Genomic DNA, 18587 nt, shown 5'->3' with positions numbered 1-18587 from the left:
ACAACTTAAACACGGAGCGCCGCAACCTTATGGCAGATAAACGTTCCTGGAGATCCAATCTCTCCTTGGAACAACTAAAACTCCTTAGAGATGTTAGAAGCTTTTACAGCAAACAAATCAAGAACTCTGAGGCTGATTACTTCCGACACCAACTTGATCAAGCCGCAAGAAACTTTTCGAGTTGGTCAAGCAGCAATCTGTGGCAGGCCCAAGCAACTCCGACTCCGAAGGTAGCCCACCCTCTTGCGATGATCTTGCTGCTTTTTTCACTGAGAAATCAAGCCTCATCACCATTGAACTCGCTACTAAGAGCGCTATTGCCAACCCCCGGACCCGCATCACCCTCTGACCTCTCAGAAAAACGCAAACCAATCAGCCTGAACACCAAGAACAATGCAACATGGGACACCTTTACCCCATTCAGTGAAAAAGACGTCGGCAAGATTCTTCAGAACATCAATCCTTCTAACCACTTCAGTGACCCGCAGCCACCGGCCATCTTCAAAGAAATCAAGAATGCACTCATCCCCACCTGGACAAGGATTGTAAACGCTTCTCTGATACAAGGCACGATCCCAGTCTGCCTAAAAACCTAACTCAGATACATCTGACCTCAATAATTTCCACCCTATATCCAACATCCCCACATTAGTCAAACTTCTTGAAAAGTGCGTACAATCCCAACTCTGTGCTCACATAGATAATTTCCAACTCCTAGACCAACATCACTGGCTTCCGGAAGGGTCACAGTACCGAATTGGCTCTCATGCACGTTCTGGATGACATCTTAAAAATGTTGGGCCAAAATTATTCCTGCCTCCTAATACTTGACCTTTCTTCTGCATTCGACATGGTTAATCACGACAACCTCCTTTCCATTTTGCAAATCAGGATGGGTTTCTCGGGTCGGGTGTTGCATTGGTTCTCATCCTTCCTTCACCACAGATCACAAAGAATCAAGGCAAACCACTCCCTCTCCCAGCCCTCTCCAGTACTCATGGGATTCCCTTAAGGGTCTGCCCTATCTCCTATCCTCTTCAACCTTTTCTTGGAGCCACTAGCTAACTCTCTAAATTCCACGAACATTCTCTTCCATATGTATGCAGATGACACCCAACTCTATCTGAAAATCTCATCCCTGGACAACATCCTCTCACTCAACACGACCCTAATCACTACGCAAAATCGGTTAACGGAGAACCATCTACTGCTCAACACCTCCAAAACAGAATTATTTTTCATCTCTCCCCCTAACCACATTGCCAAGCTCGACCCTTGGCTGACTCACCTCACTGCCTTCAATTGCACCCCTCTCATCGTAGACTCAGCCAAATCTCTCGGAATCTCCCTGGACAAACACATGAATATGAAAAATCATATTAGCAATGTGTGTAAGGGTGCTAATCTCTTGATGAGGACACTCAGAAACATTCAGCCATTCCTTCCACAAAAGGACTTCAAGCAGTTGGTACAAGCACTGGTCCTGTCGAGGCTGGACTACGGCAGCGCTACTCTCTGCGGCCTTCCCAAATACACTCTAGCTCCCCTAAGGGCATCACTGAATGCTGCGGCCAGACTGGTCACTGGCACCAAACGAAGTGAGCACAAATCCCCAATCCTAAAATCTCTTAAATGGCCTATGAAGCTCAGATTCATTTAAAGATTGCTGTTCTAGCGCACAAAACCCTGTATTTCAAAACTCCAGGGTACCTAGTGCAAAAGCTTTAATTATCATGCGGTGGGAGAGCTTCAAGAAGCGCTATCACTCTCCACCTGAAACCACCCATCCTTAGCAAAAAATAGTACCGGTCTCCGGCACTGCCCCAAGGATTTGGAAAACTCTTCCGCCGGAAATACGCAGAATCTCCTCAACAACTGCTTTCTAACTGGAAGCCAAAAGATTCTTAATGAACACATGTTTACTGTAACTTGGCCCAGGATCGTTTGCTTGAACTCATCGTTCTTACAACCATTGGCCTCTCATGTGATGCTGCTCTCATTTACCGCATTGTGTGTCCCCTTGCATAGCCCGTTATATTCATGCTTATTGTATTACTCTCCTTGTCTCTCTGGGTTAGGAAACAAGCTAGTATTCCTATTGTTTATTCCTACTTAATGTCGATATTGGATCTATGCTCTTCTTTTCCGCATTATGTACCCCCTTCGTAGTCTGTTACATTCCCGTTTAGATTAATTTGCTAGTGATTTTTGCGATTATATGTCTCTACTTATACATATATTCATGTAGTGTAATCTTTTCTTGTTAGAGATATTGGATTCATGTCCTTCCTTCCTTTGTAAAGCGCTCTGATATCCTTTGGGATCATGTTCGCGCTATATAAAACTTTATAAATGAAATAAAATAAAAAATAAATACAACTAGAGACTATACTATGAGCGCATTTTACATGTAAAAACGGAGCTACAATGGCTTTCTTGGGAAATATTCCACTAAATGACATATGTATGGCAGCCACTAGGTCGTTCGCAAAACACTACTGCATAGACGCGCAGATGGACAGAGGTGTATTCTGGATCATCTGTGAAGATTACAGAAATATTTTCGCCTTAGTCCCTTTTGGAATTCTGTGGCCACTTAAATGCTCCATTGTATCTTTCCATGTAGTACCGTATGATTGTGTGCCACATCGACTTTGAAATAACCTGCACTAGTTATAACAAAAGGCACCAACACCAAACTCAGTGCCCTCGTAGAGAACTTAAGGATATGTGACACTCATCTATTGATTCCAGGTCTTTCAAAGTGATGAATTATTAGTATGTTAAAGTAAATTTAATCTGTCAGGATTTTTCTGATGTCTTATCTGTAAAATATTTAATGTGACTATTTTGTTGTTTTATGTCAGCACATATTTGACTACATCAATGTTACCTACTCTTTAAGGGCAATTATCATGCCCAACTAAATGCTGGTAAATTTAAATACAAAAATTCTCTTTTCAGTTAAAGCATATATAAATCAATACTGACTTTATTCACTGTGAATGAAGTCAGCATGTTGAATGTACAATAGATAGTGATACTGAATCTATGGTTAGTGAGGTTATCACGTATAATAATACTCTATTGTATTCACTTTTTTTAACACTTCATTCCACATTTGTGGGCTTGATGTGCTCTTTTGAGTTGTCTTGTTCGGACACTTATCCGATAATTGTGTGTGTTAACAGTAGTAATAAGTTTACTTGACGATTGTCTATAAAAGCTGAATAAATACAGCAATATAATACAGAATTAAAAGCATATAGACACCAACATTTCAAATGCCTACACAAGAACAGTTTTTAAAAATCTTCCCACAGCACAAGTAACATCGAAAAAATTTATATTTAAAAGTAGGGAGATTCCCTCACTACGAAGTTTTCAAAAATCGGATTAAAAATCAGACTTCTGTATCTACGAAAATGAAGGCAGTTAATTAATAAATGAATGTTAAAATTGTTGAACCATAAACCACATGTACAGTTGTCAATGCCCATCAAAGAAGGCATAACATTTCTCGTAATTTAAAACCCAAAGTTTGAATGAAGGCGACTCGAAACGTTTTAAAACAGAGGTGAGAATTGGGCCACGAGGATATATACGAGTACATCCGATGTTCCTGCCAAAATTCCATCATATAACCTGCAGATGGTTTCATCGATAACTATTGTAGATCAGGAATCCTGGATTCTCTCGTGCAAGCATCTTTCAAACCTCTCTTCGAGGCTTGCAGTGGCTCCATAACCATCAAATTCACAATTTTCAGTATTGATGCTATATTTCCTAATCTGTTTCAACTCCCCCAACCCCCATTTTTTTTATTTTCTATTTTAATAGTTTCTTATAGCGTCATCATGACCCTTGCGGTTATCAGAGCGCTTTACAAATGTACAGAGAGTAGAACAGTAATAATAATATCAAATTCGAACAAAAATGCAGGAGAGGGTAGTACACGGGATGGTATGCTGTACCATGATCCGAGAGCAGGGGAGATACACTAATCAAAACAGAATCTCATAGTCCAGACAGCTGCAAGTACCTGGCAGTGTTGAGAAGAGGGAGTGTAATGTTGGTACTGATAAGACGAAACCACTACGGTAGCCAGTGGTAAATAGTCATGCGTGTGACTGAGGCAAACAGAACTCATATGTTTGCATTGGGTCAAGCACCATCAGATTTCCTTGCTGGTGGACAGCTCCAAGGGGTGGACAACAACTTTGCACATATCCTCAGCCTTACCTTCATGTCCAGGTACCCTGTTCAATTTAGAATTAACATGTTTGCCAACTTGGAAAGGTAAAACAATGATACACTATCGAAAATATGATTCCATATTGGTCGGCTGATTTAGTGCATGTGGTCATGTGGAATGCGACATATGGCAGATGAATTCAGCAGTGAGCAAGTGACCCTTTAGCACTGCATAGAGAGCTGTAGTATCTTTTTACTAGGTTTAAAAATAAAAAGAGGCGAAACTAAGAAATGAAAAGTGAACTGTAAAAGGAGAGAAATTGAAAACTAAAGGACAGGGCGATCCATCTCGACACTGAAGCACACTCATTTTCAGGTAGGTGCGCACATGTAATCAGAAATGTCCATCATTCACCAGGCAAGACAGCCAGTGAATTATGTGGCCTGAACTGTTTTTCCATGCAGTACTCTGTCATTGATGGAAGCAGAATTTAAGTGACAGGCAGATCAATGGCAGAAGAAGGATGACCCAAAGGCCCTCTATGCATTTCATTGGATATATATGGATATATTCATGGATGCATCATTCAATGATTGTTTTATTGCAAAATCATGGCAGACAGCTAAGCCTGTCAAGGTAACTGTAGAGTTTCTAGCAAGAATTATTACAGTGGAACTCTTAGACCACTAGGTTTTGTCAGAGAGCGTATTATGAAAGGGGGACCCCTAGAAGGGATGCAAGGCGGGAGAGGTAGGGGTAAATCAGTCAAAATCAACTAAACGAAACACCCGCCAAGTTTGTATAGTAGTGGGCCTAAAACAAAGGTCCCTAGATAAGACAAACACTAACTGGAGCTGAATGGACAAACTGATTACATAATGACATCACAACATTGATAGATAGAAAAATATATTTCTTATTTATTAATATGGATACAGTATTTTCAAAAGATTTTTTTAAATTATACACATAAAAACATTAAATAATGAAAAACAACAGATATGCTACATAACAGTTATACACAATGTTTTTCAATGTCCCACACATCACTAAATTCATAAACACATACATTCATTCCGTCAGCAATCACGCTAACAAATAACGGTCTGGGTGGAGAAACTTCCAGATGAGATCATCTAGGTGGTTAACTCATATATCATCCAGTTAGGAGATAAAGATATTGTAGAGTGAGAAATGCCGAAAGTTCAAACGCCAACGCACGTTTCAGTAACAGACCCAAAACTGGGCCCCACCTTCATCAGGTCGAAGACCGATAGGTAGTGGGGGACATGAACCAAACCTAGAATCAATCAAACACACATATATGAACAATAAATAAATATACATGTACATTGATGCAGTATCATTAGTGTTACAAATCTGTCCAGAAGGATCAGCTCCAGAAGTGAATCAAAAAGGATATCTATAGCATTATTTTCATGAGAGCGTAACCAACACCAAAGTCCTTCTATACAAAGGTATTCTGTAATATTTCATGTAACAACATATCTATCTGTACAGTTAATATAGTCTTAACAATCCGCCCTAACTGCTTCTCAACATTAACATACACATTTCACATTCAATATATCAGGCCTACTGCCTTTATCATCCACATTTCAAACTAAACAATCAAGCCAATAACTTTTATCAATGTCACTATAACCAACTCAGGCCTATTGTGTTAGACATAAGCTAGCCCTCAAGGCAGCTAGCAGGTATACAGTAATAACACTCGAAATATGTGCAAAATTATAGTTGTCAAAACAATATAAAATCCCTGTGAATAGAACCTATTAAGGTTTACCATTGTGCAGATCTTCTAACTCTGTAGTTTGTTTGGGTGGGTCACCAAAACCCTTTCCTACTTCGGTAATTGCGAAATTCAGTGTAACAAAACCAACTTAGGCTTGCTGTTTTGAGCACAAGTTTTCAACCAGGAAATTATCAGGCACACAGTCGTAAAATTAGAAAGGTAGCAAAATTAGAGGTGGCCAAGCAAATACCATCCCTCCCAAGAGGGCCTAACAAGGATTCTCACAGAACAAACCTTCTATATCCATGGTATTTAAGAGAGGTAACCAACGCCTAAACCCTCCCCTACTACATCAATCTGTGAGGTTCCATACAACAAAATACCTATATGTAGGCTTTAGCACACGCCTCTCACAAAAACGACATCAGACCCGCTGCCTGTTTCGTAACATTTCATATTAAACAGATCAGGCCTATAGCATGATCATTGGCTTGCCACCTCTGCCCTGCGATGTTGGATATAAACTTTGCCACAAACCAAACAGTGCAATACAAGCACTGTTTTTAGTGGCAGCATACAACTTCGGTCCAATCAACCACTCTACTGAGTGAACCCAACATGTGGGTGCAGCCTAAGCCCATCTCTCAGCAGTACTCTGAAAACTCTGCTTCGTTGATCACAGGAAGTACAGTGACCGCTGTGCTGGGTAGGCAGATCTAACAACGCATGTAGATTGGTATAGCCCAGGGCATCTGCACTGCTCTCAAACACATAACTTCCCGGTCATTTTAATGATAGAAGGGGATCTCTGCTGCTGGCAGAGAAAAACAAACGCCATAAAGTATCTACTTTTCTAAATGTCCGGCTTCTGCGTATTGTAAACTTGCACTTATTTGCAATACTGAGCCTTCTCTAGGCAGACATACTGTTGCTGGCTCGTGCAGCTGGGTAAACAAACGAAATGATCACTGTTGTGTGAAGTGTAAGCATTCTCTGTGGAATCACACAATTTATAGCCAAAAACTTGTATTCCTGTGCACCAACAAATGGGCGTAGAAAAAGCTCATCTCTGTAGTACTCCTGAACCCACTTATCTTAGGTTGATTACATAAGATCAGGCGGCAAATTACTTGTCAGGCCAGACCTAAAAAAAAGGTGCCACCATAGCTTTCTAGGGAATATCGTCTAGTTGACATTTGGTCTGCTATCCACACATTCACTAAATTGTGTGGACAGTTACCCACTCCAAGAAGCACAGTGGAACGACTTTTCACACGTCTTCCATTCCTACTCAGAGGCCCTGCTTTTCAGTCGGTCCAACGCATATGATCTAGGGCTACACTTGCTGTAAAAGATACCTGTACCAACCAGTTTGCGGCTTCTAGTGGTGTAGATACACGTTGACCCTGCTGCCTCCCAGTATACGAGGGGAATCTGAGAAGATGACAGATGTTCTGCCTTTTGGCTCTCAGAGGGAGGGATGAGGAGTCATTTCAAAACTGAAACACATTCTCTGAAGAAAAAAACAACTTGTAACCTTCTGAACCAGCACTAGATTGCAGGAGTGTGCATGTTATGTGTGCATGAGACTCTTCTGAACTACAATCTGCAAAACTGATTGTTACCGGTAAGTAACTTTTCTGTCTCGTCCAATTCATAATCATATGTCGCCCATTGTGAACCTTTGAGCAGTGTGAAGTGTTTCTCTTCATGCAGTAAGATTGACAGACTGCTAGTGCGCATTATAAGGCTACTTGGTGTGCTTCATCAGACTGCTGGTGCGCATCACAAGGTCTGTCCACTATCTGGATTAAGACGAGGCAGCCCAAACATGTCTGATCAGCTGCTGGAAGATATGGACAGCTGTGTTTAGTTATGCTTTGCTTTGGCAGAGTATTGTGTTGGACTCAAAGGAAGAAGTTCTGGTTACCGTGTAGGATTTGTATACACTGGCAGCGCTTCTGTGTGTGTGTGTGTGTGTGTGTGTGTGTGTGCGCGCGCACACGTCTGTGTTTAGCTGTGCATGAGAATATAAAAGAGGGATCCTTTCATGAGCGAGGTGTGAAGGCAGATGGGGAGCATGGATTGGCTGAATAGAAGTGTAGCAATTGTTCAGGAAATCGAGGTCACAACACTAGAGAACTTAACGAAATCTCCTAGCCTTACCAGTCGTCTACTCAGTAGTCTTACCAAGATTGTGATGGCGCATACAGGTACAGCACCATATCCCTTACCGATGTCAAGCTTCTGGGGCACTCTCGTGCCACAATTCGACTGGCTGGTTGTACATCTATGGGAGGGGTCCTCCTGGTCTCCTACATTCCAGGGGTGCCCAAACGGAGAATAGACTGACCTGGCGACTCCACTGACCACAACTGAAAGCTTAATTATTCAGTCCTCAGATCAACCTTGAGGCCTGGGGAGCCCAGTTCTCTTTACATTGCAACACACCTGAACAAGTATTGGCAAAGCCAATAGGCCTCACCTTGATCTCTTGGCTTTGCCAGTGCTTTTGACTGTTATTGCCTATTATCTGCAAGAAAAGAAAAAGAAGGGTATGATAATGCGGCTGCTGCTAGTAGCCATGTCGTTCCACTGGTGCATGCATGTGACAAAGCAGTGACCTTTGATGTAAAACGGGAGAGAGAGATATATATCTAGAAGCTGGCTTGCGCAATTGGAAACGAGATAAACCGGGATCATTCCTGGCTTGCCTACATTTTGTGATCGTAGCAAAATATTTTTCTTTGTGCCTCATATTTCCAGTTTAAACACAATAGTACATTTTAGGAGGGTGCAGCACTGTGCACTGATAGCCCATTCTAAAGTCCTAGTAGCACATCCACAGAGGATTACCAATGCCCCTCTTTTGCACCTTACATGTACCAGAGCCCCACAAGTGAACGTGCAGAACTTTTATCGTGCACGTCCTGGCTTACCAGCAACGTGCATAGCTATCCAGCCAAAGCTACCAAAGATGAGAAATTCACACATCTCTAAGTAACAATTCATCTCAGACTGATTTCAATAATGCAGTGGTATCACTGCACCTGACCTGAATGAGCTCTCAAAAAATACCTCTGTTCTCATTTGTAATTTCCCTTTAGAAATTCCTCTAAGACTTTGTAATCAATTACCAATAAACTGGACTAAGGAAGGGCCCATTTTGCCCCTTATTTACATTGTTTCTAGACTATCTTTGGGAAGGTTGGGTTTTCTCTCTTAAGAGACTTGAGCCACTGGTTAATAAAACCTTTCCACTCCCTCCTTCTCACACCTCCACCAGCACAAAACAAAGGTTGGAAGACCCATATTGCAATGCATCCTCTTGTAAGGATGCTGCGTTCAATATGAAAGGTCTTTGTAATTTCATTGTTGAAGTCTGTTCAGCCCCATCTGGTTTTATAGCCAGGTTTCAAACCGTTTGCAAACTGCAGGATGAAATATCTTAAAGTTGCCTTGAGTAGTCTTAGTCCTAGTTTCCGCTCCCACCCAATCCTGTTGGAGCACACGTAAGCTGTACATATTGAAAAACGTGGGAACTGGGTAAGAAGAGTTTGTTCTGGTGCAGTTTTTTTGCTTGAACAGGCAAGTCTTATGAGAGGGTCTCCTTCATAGTTATTCAAATGAACGCATCCTTTGAAGAAACCTTTCTGAGCCTATTTCCAACCAGCATATTACGTGCCTTGATGTAGTAGCCATATTAGCAGTCATTTGTATAATGATTGACAGTTGTCTGGAGACCAGACTGCTTCTCAAACCTTTATTGCGAGTCTGTGTTTTTGTTTGATTTATGTCGCTTGTTTACATGGACGTCAATTCACCAAAATGCCCGGGGTAGCGGATGTGATATCATGCGCCCTTTGATCTCTACCTTCACTCACTCACACATATACACTCTGACCCGCAAGCACACATACAACCTACATTTAAAAGCATTTTTTACTTACCTCAGCTGTCGTGGAAGGGCATATTCCAGCTTTACTCCATTTTTATTACACTATTACCGAATGATAAATTTTATTTATTCACTATTAGTGTAATAAAAATTGACAGAAAATAGAGTGGTGTCCGAGCTGCCCCTGTGTTCCTGCCACGTCTGAGGCCAGGGGCCCCAAAGGCAGTGCTAAGGATAGCAAGGGGCAAGCCAGTGACGTCCAGGCTTCTCTACTATTATGCCTTGCCCCCTCCGTCCTCCGAGTGTAACACAACTGTAGGCAGTACCATAAATGAGTGCCAGAGCTCACCTAGCAATGAGACTTTCTCGGTTTGTTTATTCAGGTATTTGGCCTAGCATGGGTGGTCACCAAGCTACACGTCGCCTTCTACAAAGTGAGCCCTCGTTAATTGCATGTCACGTCTTGCCTTACTATAATGTTGTGTTCATTTACCTCTCGTCACCTGTAATGCTGATGATCCCAGTTGAAATCTATGTGCCACACAGCTCTCATACCCTTTTTTATCGAGAGATTCCACTCCGTTGCAAGGCACACGCAGAAGCGTGAATGCATATTCCAAACTGGAAATATCCATGGTTTAGCTTCATCTATTAAGTGCATTATCACCGAAACACCCTCAAGAAATTCACAGTGCGCCTTTCTCCTTGCATAGTGTTATGTTCTCTTGGAAGGTGTGAGTTGGAACCATGGTGTACATTTGCTTTTGATTAACAGATCTTGTATTTGTCGTAGTTTCTGGCTTGTTTCCATGTATTTTGGTAAGACGCACAGCAGCTGACAGCTGACACTATATTTCCAGATGTTCGGCAAAGACTGGGGAAGAGAGCACGATCGCCCGACATCAGCAAGTCCCCCAGCACTCGTCGGGAACCTTTGACGGACGTGCACAGTAGGCTAGGAATTCCAAAGCAAGATGGCAAGAGTCTGTACTCCGAAGTGAAAGAAAAGAGATCAGGTTTGTAGCCTTCTCTCTATGAATTGCAGTACAAATATTATTATGCATCTCTGATTAATCTGCTTCTACTAAAACAAATGTTGACACTTTGCATGAATAGCTGCTTCATTCCTTAAAAACCTGCTTCACAGCAATGACATTGAAAAGCGAAAGTCCTCAACCAGAATCATAGCCCGTCTTCAATAATCGTCAAGGTAGTGGACACTGGTAGGAAATTGACCAGAGTTGTGCTGATATATTTTCATGTTTTGGTGAAGACAGACTGAATCCTAAACCAGAGTCAAAGGGATTTCATTGACTGTCTTGTGACAGTAACCATACATGGCCCATGTTCTAATACAGAGTATATGGTGCCTTCCTGGGCATTTGTCTGTGTTTGACCTGTTAGGTGGGGAAACACTTTGCTTCTGGAAAGAAACTCTTCTGCCAGGGAGGTCATGCAGGATGCTCCCACATAGCGTCTGTTGCTGAAAATGACAGCTTGGCTTCCTAATATTGAATTTGATTCCAGAAAGCATGAACATCCTGAGATGCACACTTTTTAGCTGAAAATAAACGGTTTGTGGTGTCAGAACCATGAGAACCCAAGAACGTGTCCAGAGTCGGTGCTACCTCTTTATTGAGCTAAATCTGGTTCGCAAGTTCTATCTATAAAATCTAATTTTGTTGCTCTTATTGCCAGTTACAAGTCATTCACAGGCATCTCTGCACAATTCCAATGATTAAAGAGCTTTCAGCCTATTATGCGAATCACGCTACCTTAGCCCCTGACCTTAGCCATGTCAAATCTACTGTGCCCTTCATTTGAACCCATGCAAAAGTCTGAACTAAAGCATTCAGCCTGAAGTCTTATTGATCAGCTTTGTAGGCAAGTGTCCGGCTCTGTGCACCTTTAATTCTTATAAAATGTTTCAGTATAATAAAGTTTGATGTAAATTAGACCACTTCATAGCTCGATTTGTGCCCACATAATCTCTCCATGAGGAGTAATCGCTTCACATTTCAAAAGGGCTTAAATCCGACTATATCGTGCTAATGAGATATTGAAATCAAACCTTTCTCCTTTAGGAGTCTATCCACACTAGTATTGCACCAATTCAGCAATATATCATGAAATAAAAAGTGTTTCCCTTACTATGTGCTATGGCAAGGGTTTCTGGCTCCTTGAAAACCCACGGTTTGTTCTATTACAGGCAAAACTGCCATCCATTTCTACCCTGATGAGTAGTGTCGCAATTTCTGAGCCCCGCACGGCTGCAACCTAGAGATCAGCTCACAGCCGTGTTGACTTGGATGCCAGGATAGACACAGCCTTCCCTTCTTCCTGGGTCTCCCTACTCTGTGCTTAGGGGGCAGTGTTCCTCTTCTGTTCTAGTGTTTGTGAATACTAAAGAAAATTCCAAGATGGAGAAATATCTTGCACTTCTTGTAAAATCAGAAGAAATGATGAATGTGTCTCAAAGATCCTTGTCAACCCGTGAAGTAGCAATCAACTGGCTAAGTGATCTTACTGGGTCAACTTACAGACTTCTTAACCCCTTCCCCACTCATGACGGAACCACTCCGTCATGAGCCACGGTCGCCGTGTGCTCATGACGGAGTGGTTCCGTCATGCTACGGCCGTGCCGCCCACGCGGCGCTAATTCCCCGCCTGTGCGGGCGATTAGCGCAGTGGGCGGAGTCATGACGGAACCACTCCGTCATGAGCACAGCTCAACCGCGGCTCATGACGGAGTGGTTCCGTCATGAGCACCGCGCCACCGCGCTGCCCCCAAACCCCCCCCCAGCGCTGCGGCGGAATTCCCGCCGCAGCGAAAGGGTTAAACGAGTATGCGCAGGTTTCTCTTAGTGTGAAGCATACCCTCTGACACCATTTCATGAGTATTTTGTTTTCTGCAGCAGTACATTTATTGTTTTTGCCGAAATTAATAGGCCTAACTTGCAGTTAAATAAAAAGACACACAGGTTTGCCTTTGATAGTCGTGTTTAGGTCCCATGAATATTTTTTTAAACCTAAAAATCTAGTTTGAAACGTGGTCTAGAATCATGCACATGGGCACAGATATTCTTATATTATGTTTATGGTTTAAAATAAAGCACCAATGATTTCACAACCAGAATAATAAATGAGTAATTATTTTTGAAATAGGTTTTGTACTTTTTGTAATGGACCCCAAAGTCTCTAATAGAAGCTGTCCTCTCAAACAGAAACTGAAAAACAGTGCTGGAATACCTCTTCATGGCCTAAGGCTGGAAGTATTTAGCAGCTCAGAAGGTGAATCGTTTGACCAGTCCTCGGCCAAAAGCACCCTCAAAGAGAAAGAAAAGTATTACAAAGAAGCTGCAAGTTTACAATGACGACTTGAGGCAGGCATGTATCTTTAACCCTTCAGCTGCGAAGACTTTTCCACCTCCCGAGCTGAGCCGTTTAATTGATGTTTTGGGCTCTTAAAGCTCAAGCTTTAACCATTACCATGGTCTTTTTTCCCCCCACAAACGGTAGCCTGGCCAGATTTGCATAATTTCCCCCCCACATATTGGGGATTCAAAAAGGTGCTCAGAGTTTGTGAATTAGCCTGGAGGAGACTTATAAAATGAGCCAAAATATGCCAAACTTCTTTTTTTTTATTTGTTGTTTTTTTAACTAAAAAAATGGCTTCAACAAAAAGCTTCAATGTGCTAAGAGCATCTCGTCACAGGACAGAATTGTGTAAAAAAAAAAAATACTTAGGCCGAGTCTAGACAGCGCTTCGCTGTTTCTTCAAGACATGTTGGATTCTGTTTTGTGAGCTTACAGCCGCCCCCCTGCTTTTTATTTGTCAGTGTCTTTAAAAGATTCCTTGCTTGTAAGTGGTTAATCTATTTTCTTTGTCCCCACCTTTTTGTTAATTATTAACTCCCATAGAGCAGCGCCCCAGGACTTGTATTCTTCCACGTGTCTCATTTTATTTTCTATCTCAGGCACTTCCCGCAAGTGTTCGTGTTTTGTTTGGCTTGATCAGCGCGGCGCCCACTTCACAGCGGCCATGCTTCAGCTTTCATCGTTGCGGCCACATTGGGAGGCCACTCGCCTGAACAAACACTTCCCACAAGTGTTGGGAAGTGCACTTGTTTCATTTTGCTTGATAAGCTGACTAGAGTAAAGGCCTTTCCTGCTTTAACTGCATGCATCTTGTTTGTGACTGCCACCGCTGAAGAAGACGGTAACTGCTCTGACAGAAACACGGAAAACAAAAAGCGGATCTCGTCAGCTTACAGGAATCGCGCTGCATACTCGTACGCTATGCTGGGGTGGCGGTTGAGGCTGTACGCACCCCTCCTCTGGCTCGAGTTTTGTTGACTGTTGGAGACTGCGCACATGCACTCGCTCAGTTGGAAGGATGGTGTTCGCGACCTGCTTCAGGCTGATGGCACTGTTGCTGCTTTCAGTGCTAACTGCTGCTTGCTGTCAGGGGAGGCACCAGTGTCTCAGAGAACCTCTTCCTGCCCTCTCCTTCTGAAGTCTCGCCGGTTGGTCACCTGAGCCAGGGTGTAAGTGGAGGGTCCAGAAACAGATGTTTATTTACATTTCATGTTTTTTGAAAGGGGGAGAGAACTGTGAGCACATATGAGGTCTCCAGGGGCTTTTGAGCTCAACGTACCCATCCAGAGTCTGACCCTTCTAATGAGGATCTGTTAAGTACCTGAACACTTCAACCAGAAAGAATGGTTTGTCCATTGCATTTTTTTTGTAGGCATGTCCGATATCCCAGCTGGTTTCCAGCTCGGTAGCTTGCAACGTGTCCTCGTTTGATTTCCTTGGGCCTGCAGGTACAGTTTTTCAAAGACCTGTTTTTCAAAGCAAGGTGGGGACACCAGCATTCCTGCCTGGCTAGTGCAGTTTACGCAAGTCTTCACTAACCTCACGATTGTATCCGTGTGGTTGCATTTACAAAAAATGCTGACCTTTGCTTTAGTTACCTAGTTGGCTGTGTTGTATGTTTCTCTACATATTAGACATCATTAGAAAATGTTATTGACTGCCCTGACAGTAATGTAAGGCAGAATTATTTTGTAATTGTACTTTTACAGCAGCTTTGTCGGAGGGTATTGCTTCGAGGGAATAAGGTGCAACCCTGTGATCAAGCGCAGGTTCCTCCCACAAATTCTTAATTGTGTGTTTTAGGGTTAACTCCCCACAAACAGCCCCTCGTGTGCCGGTTGTCTGTTTCTAAGAAGTTAGAGACCATACGCTTCTGGTCTGTACACACTACCAGCCCTTCACAAGAGCCTACCGAAAAAAGGGCAAACAATCCCTGAGCCCATCGTGTACGTTGCACACAAAGATAGCCCTAGCCGAGGGGCGTGGCTTGGCTGCGAGGCGGAATGGCTGCCTGAAACCGCAGCTCCGCCGATCGAGCGAATTAATCCGGTGATTATCCGTCGAAATCGTGCCTAGGCTCGGACCTCTCGCCCCCGCTTGAACCCCCTGGTGTGGGGGCCCGGCCGGAGGGGGTCCCTGCCGCGGCGTGAGTGGCTGCAGCGACTATCGGCCTGCCGAGCGAAGCACCGGAGGCGGGGCCTACGACCCTCCTGGAAGCCGGGGACTGGCGTGGGACTGGTGCCCGGAGCGGCGCGGTGCTGCTCGCGGGCGTGAGGCTGCTCTTCCCCGGCCTGATCGCTGACTCTGCCCCCTCGGGGGACGCTGGGATTCGGAGGCGGCTCGCCCTGGACTGGACTCGCCGCTGGCGGAGCTGGAGCTGGAGATCGGGGCACTCTGGAAGCCATTACGGAGGTCGTGGCGCGAGAGCCTGGGCGGTTGACCAGAGTGAGACCCTGTGGGAGACCGCGAGCTGGGCGCGAACTGCTAACCCGCCCGACAGGGTAACCCGTGCTGTGATCGTGGGGCGCTTCTGCTCCCCTTTGAATACTGGGCCCGCGCTGTGCCCTGGGACCGGGGACGGAGATCGACCGCCGCGCCTGGATCAGCGACGACGCGGAGGCCTGCGAGGGAACACCCGGTGGCGTAGGTCCCCCTGCGGCTGTGAGATGGTGAGGAGTGCCTGCTGCTGGGGCCCTGAGAACAAGATATAGTGGGCCGGCGCCCCCCGGAGTCCGGAGCCTGTGCCTGTGATGGTGTTTGGGCCTTGCCGACACTGACTGCGACGCCATTTTGCCGGGCTGGAGCGATGCTGACGCTGTGAGGTGCTGCTGCGAAGCCCTGACCTGGGAGCTCCACAGCGCAGTGGCCGCGCTGGGGGCGGCCGGCGGATGGTGATCTATGCCGCAACTGGTCAGACGAAGCGTGCTGCCCCGTGGAAGGACGTACTCTGCGGCGCGGGTCTGCGGCTGCTGGCGGCAACCGGTTGGATTGCGATTTGGGGACAGCGGCGGCCTCGTTCTATAGTTGGCGCTGCGAGACAACAATGGGCAAGCCTGATACCCGCCAACCGCGCCTGACATTTGACAAATCTAAGCAAAAAGCGCCGGATCCGAACACTCGAGACCCCGACGAGGTGCAGGATGCCCAGGGCGGCTCTCAAGACGTGGACATTAAGTCAATGTTTCTAGATCTAAAAACAAGCCTGCAGGGTATAGATGGCAAGATGGACGCGCTAGCGGCGCGCATGGATGGCATTACGGCGCGAATGGACAAGCAGGAGGGCAGAGTGGAAGGGCTGGAGGCCCGTGTTGCGGAGACGGAGGAGAGCCAGACGGCGCTGGCCACGCAAATGAAGGGCATGGAAAAAGTCCTGGCACTCATACAGCAAAAGAACGAGGATTTGGAGGCTCGCTCAAGGCGTAACAACATCCGCATCACAGGGGTGGCAGAGTCGACCGACATCACCAACATGGAGCAGTATGTCGAGCAGATGATGAAAGACTTGTTTGGGTCCGGCCTTTCGCAGATGTTCCTTGTTGAAAGGGCACATAGGACACTGGGACCTAGACCTAAGCCGGGAGCACCATCCAGACCCATTATTGCACGCATCCTGAATTACAGGGATCGGGACACGATACTGCGCATGGCACGCGACATGAAGGACGTACAATACAAGGGAAACAACATCGCGCTGTATCCAGACTTCACGCTACAGGTACAGATGGCCCGCAGGGAATTCATGCCGGCGAAGAAAATCTTTCAACAAACGGGCACGAAATACTCCTTGATCTACCCTGCCAAGCTCCGGGTGCATGGCCCGGGGAAACCCTCTTTCTTCGTGGATGCGAAGGCAGCCATGCAGTACGCGAAGCAGTTGGCCAGAGACCAAAAGAACCAGCCGCCTGCGGAGGGACCAGAACTTCCGGACAGGCTAAGTGATGTGGAATGATTGTGTCCGATGGGGTTTTCGGGTGTTGCACTGTGACCTGCCTGTATGGGCTCGACCGGACTCTGGTGTCTGCTGTGGGCATTGGGAAGTTCCTCCAGATGGCTGGGCTGTTATTAATCCGACCTCTTGATTTTGGGGGTGGGGGTCCTCGAGCTGGCACAACCCACTGGCGCTCGATCGCCCTGTCAAAAGTACAGGGTTAGTAGGTGGCCAACCTGCGCGCCTCAGGGGATGATTCCCATCTACGGGCTGTTATCGATGGCCTTAGCGACTGTTTGTGGGGTGGGGTGGGTAATTGGGGGGGCAGTTGCACAACCTGATTGGGGGGTTGGAGCGGGTGGGGTTTCTGGTTTTGGGAGTTGGGAGGATGTTAAGGTTAGTTGGGGGGTTTGTGGCGACGACCGAGAAGAAGCACATCGCTGTGATTTATCTTTTACTGTACAGTACACACTGCAATGTTTTCCATCATGGGGCACGATGTCCCGCGCTCATTTTTGTGCCAGACTGCTAGCCGTGCGGCAGGTGTTTGACCCTAGTGTCTATAGGTGGGGCGAGAGTGGCGAGCTGAGCGACCATGGCCTGCGGCTGGCTTCTGATCTTTTTAGGTACCTGTCGCCGTGCAGAGAGTGAGGTGCCTGACTTGGAATGTGCGCGGTATGAATGACGGCCGCAAGGCCCGGCTAGTGCAGACCTACCTACTTAGGAAAGACATAGACATCTGCCTCCTGCAGGAAACCCATCTAACTGCTACTGCGACACAGCTACTCCGGCGGCATCGTTGGGCAGAGCCAGTGCATGCGGCATACTCCAATTACTCCAGAGGGGTGGCGATCTTAATAAGGAGAGGGCTTCCATGGACCACCCATGAGACGATTAGGGATGCGGATGGCAGATATATCATATTGGTGGGGGCGCTGCATGGTATGAGAGTGGTGCTGGTGAATGTGTACGGCCCCAATGACGACAACCCCGACTTTTATGAAGAACTATGGCATAAGGTACAGACCCGGGGGCCGGCGGCAGTGTTGTGGGGGGGGGACTACAACGTAGTGCTCTCTGACACGATGGATAGGCAGGGCGCGGCCAGGGACCATCATCCTCGAGCAGCGGAGACGCTCGGTGATATTATACTAGATGCGGGGCTTGTGGATTCCTGGAGGGTGCTGCACCCCGGGGATCGTGCGGGTACGTGCATAACTGCGCATAGGGCTGCTTGGTCCCGGCTGGACTACTGGCTGTTGTCCAGGGACCTGCACACCTCGGTATTGGAGGTGGAGCACCTCCCGAGGTCACTCTCTGATCACGCTCCGGTGTTGTTGTCACTGGCCACCCCCTCCAGCTATGCTACGCCCTTTAGCTGGCGGTTCCCCTCCCGGGCACTGCGTGACCAGGTATTCCAGCAAGGTCTCCG

At 45.8% G+C, this 18587-nt stretch overlaps 1 protein-coding gene across 1 annotated transcript in view; it reads left to right on the top strand.

The window, feature by feature from the left end:
* Positions 1 to 18587, top strand: part of NCBP3 (nuclear cap binding subunit 3) — a 362322-nt gene that overhangs the window by 309764 nt on the left and 33971 nt on the right. Inside the window, exon 12 of the mRNA XM_085649874.1 lies at positions 10710 to 10865. Within this exon, the coding sequence (XP_085506000.1) occupies positions 10710 to 10865 (156 nt within the window). The remainder of the gene's footprint in view (positions 1 to 10709; positions 10866 to 18587) is intronic.

This window comes from Triturus cristatus, chromosome 3_2 (assembly GCF_964204655.1).
Source record: "Triturus cristatus chromosome 3_2, aTriCri1.1, whole genome shotgun sequence".
Taxonomy (NCBI): domain Eukaryota; kingdom Metazoa; phylum Chordata; class Amphibia; order Caudata; family Salamandridae; genus Triturus; species Triturus cristatus.
This window is presented reverse-complemented; position numbering and strand designations above follow the sequence as displayed.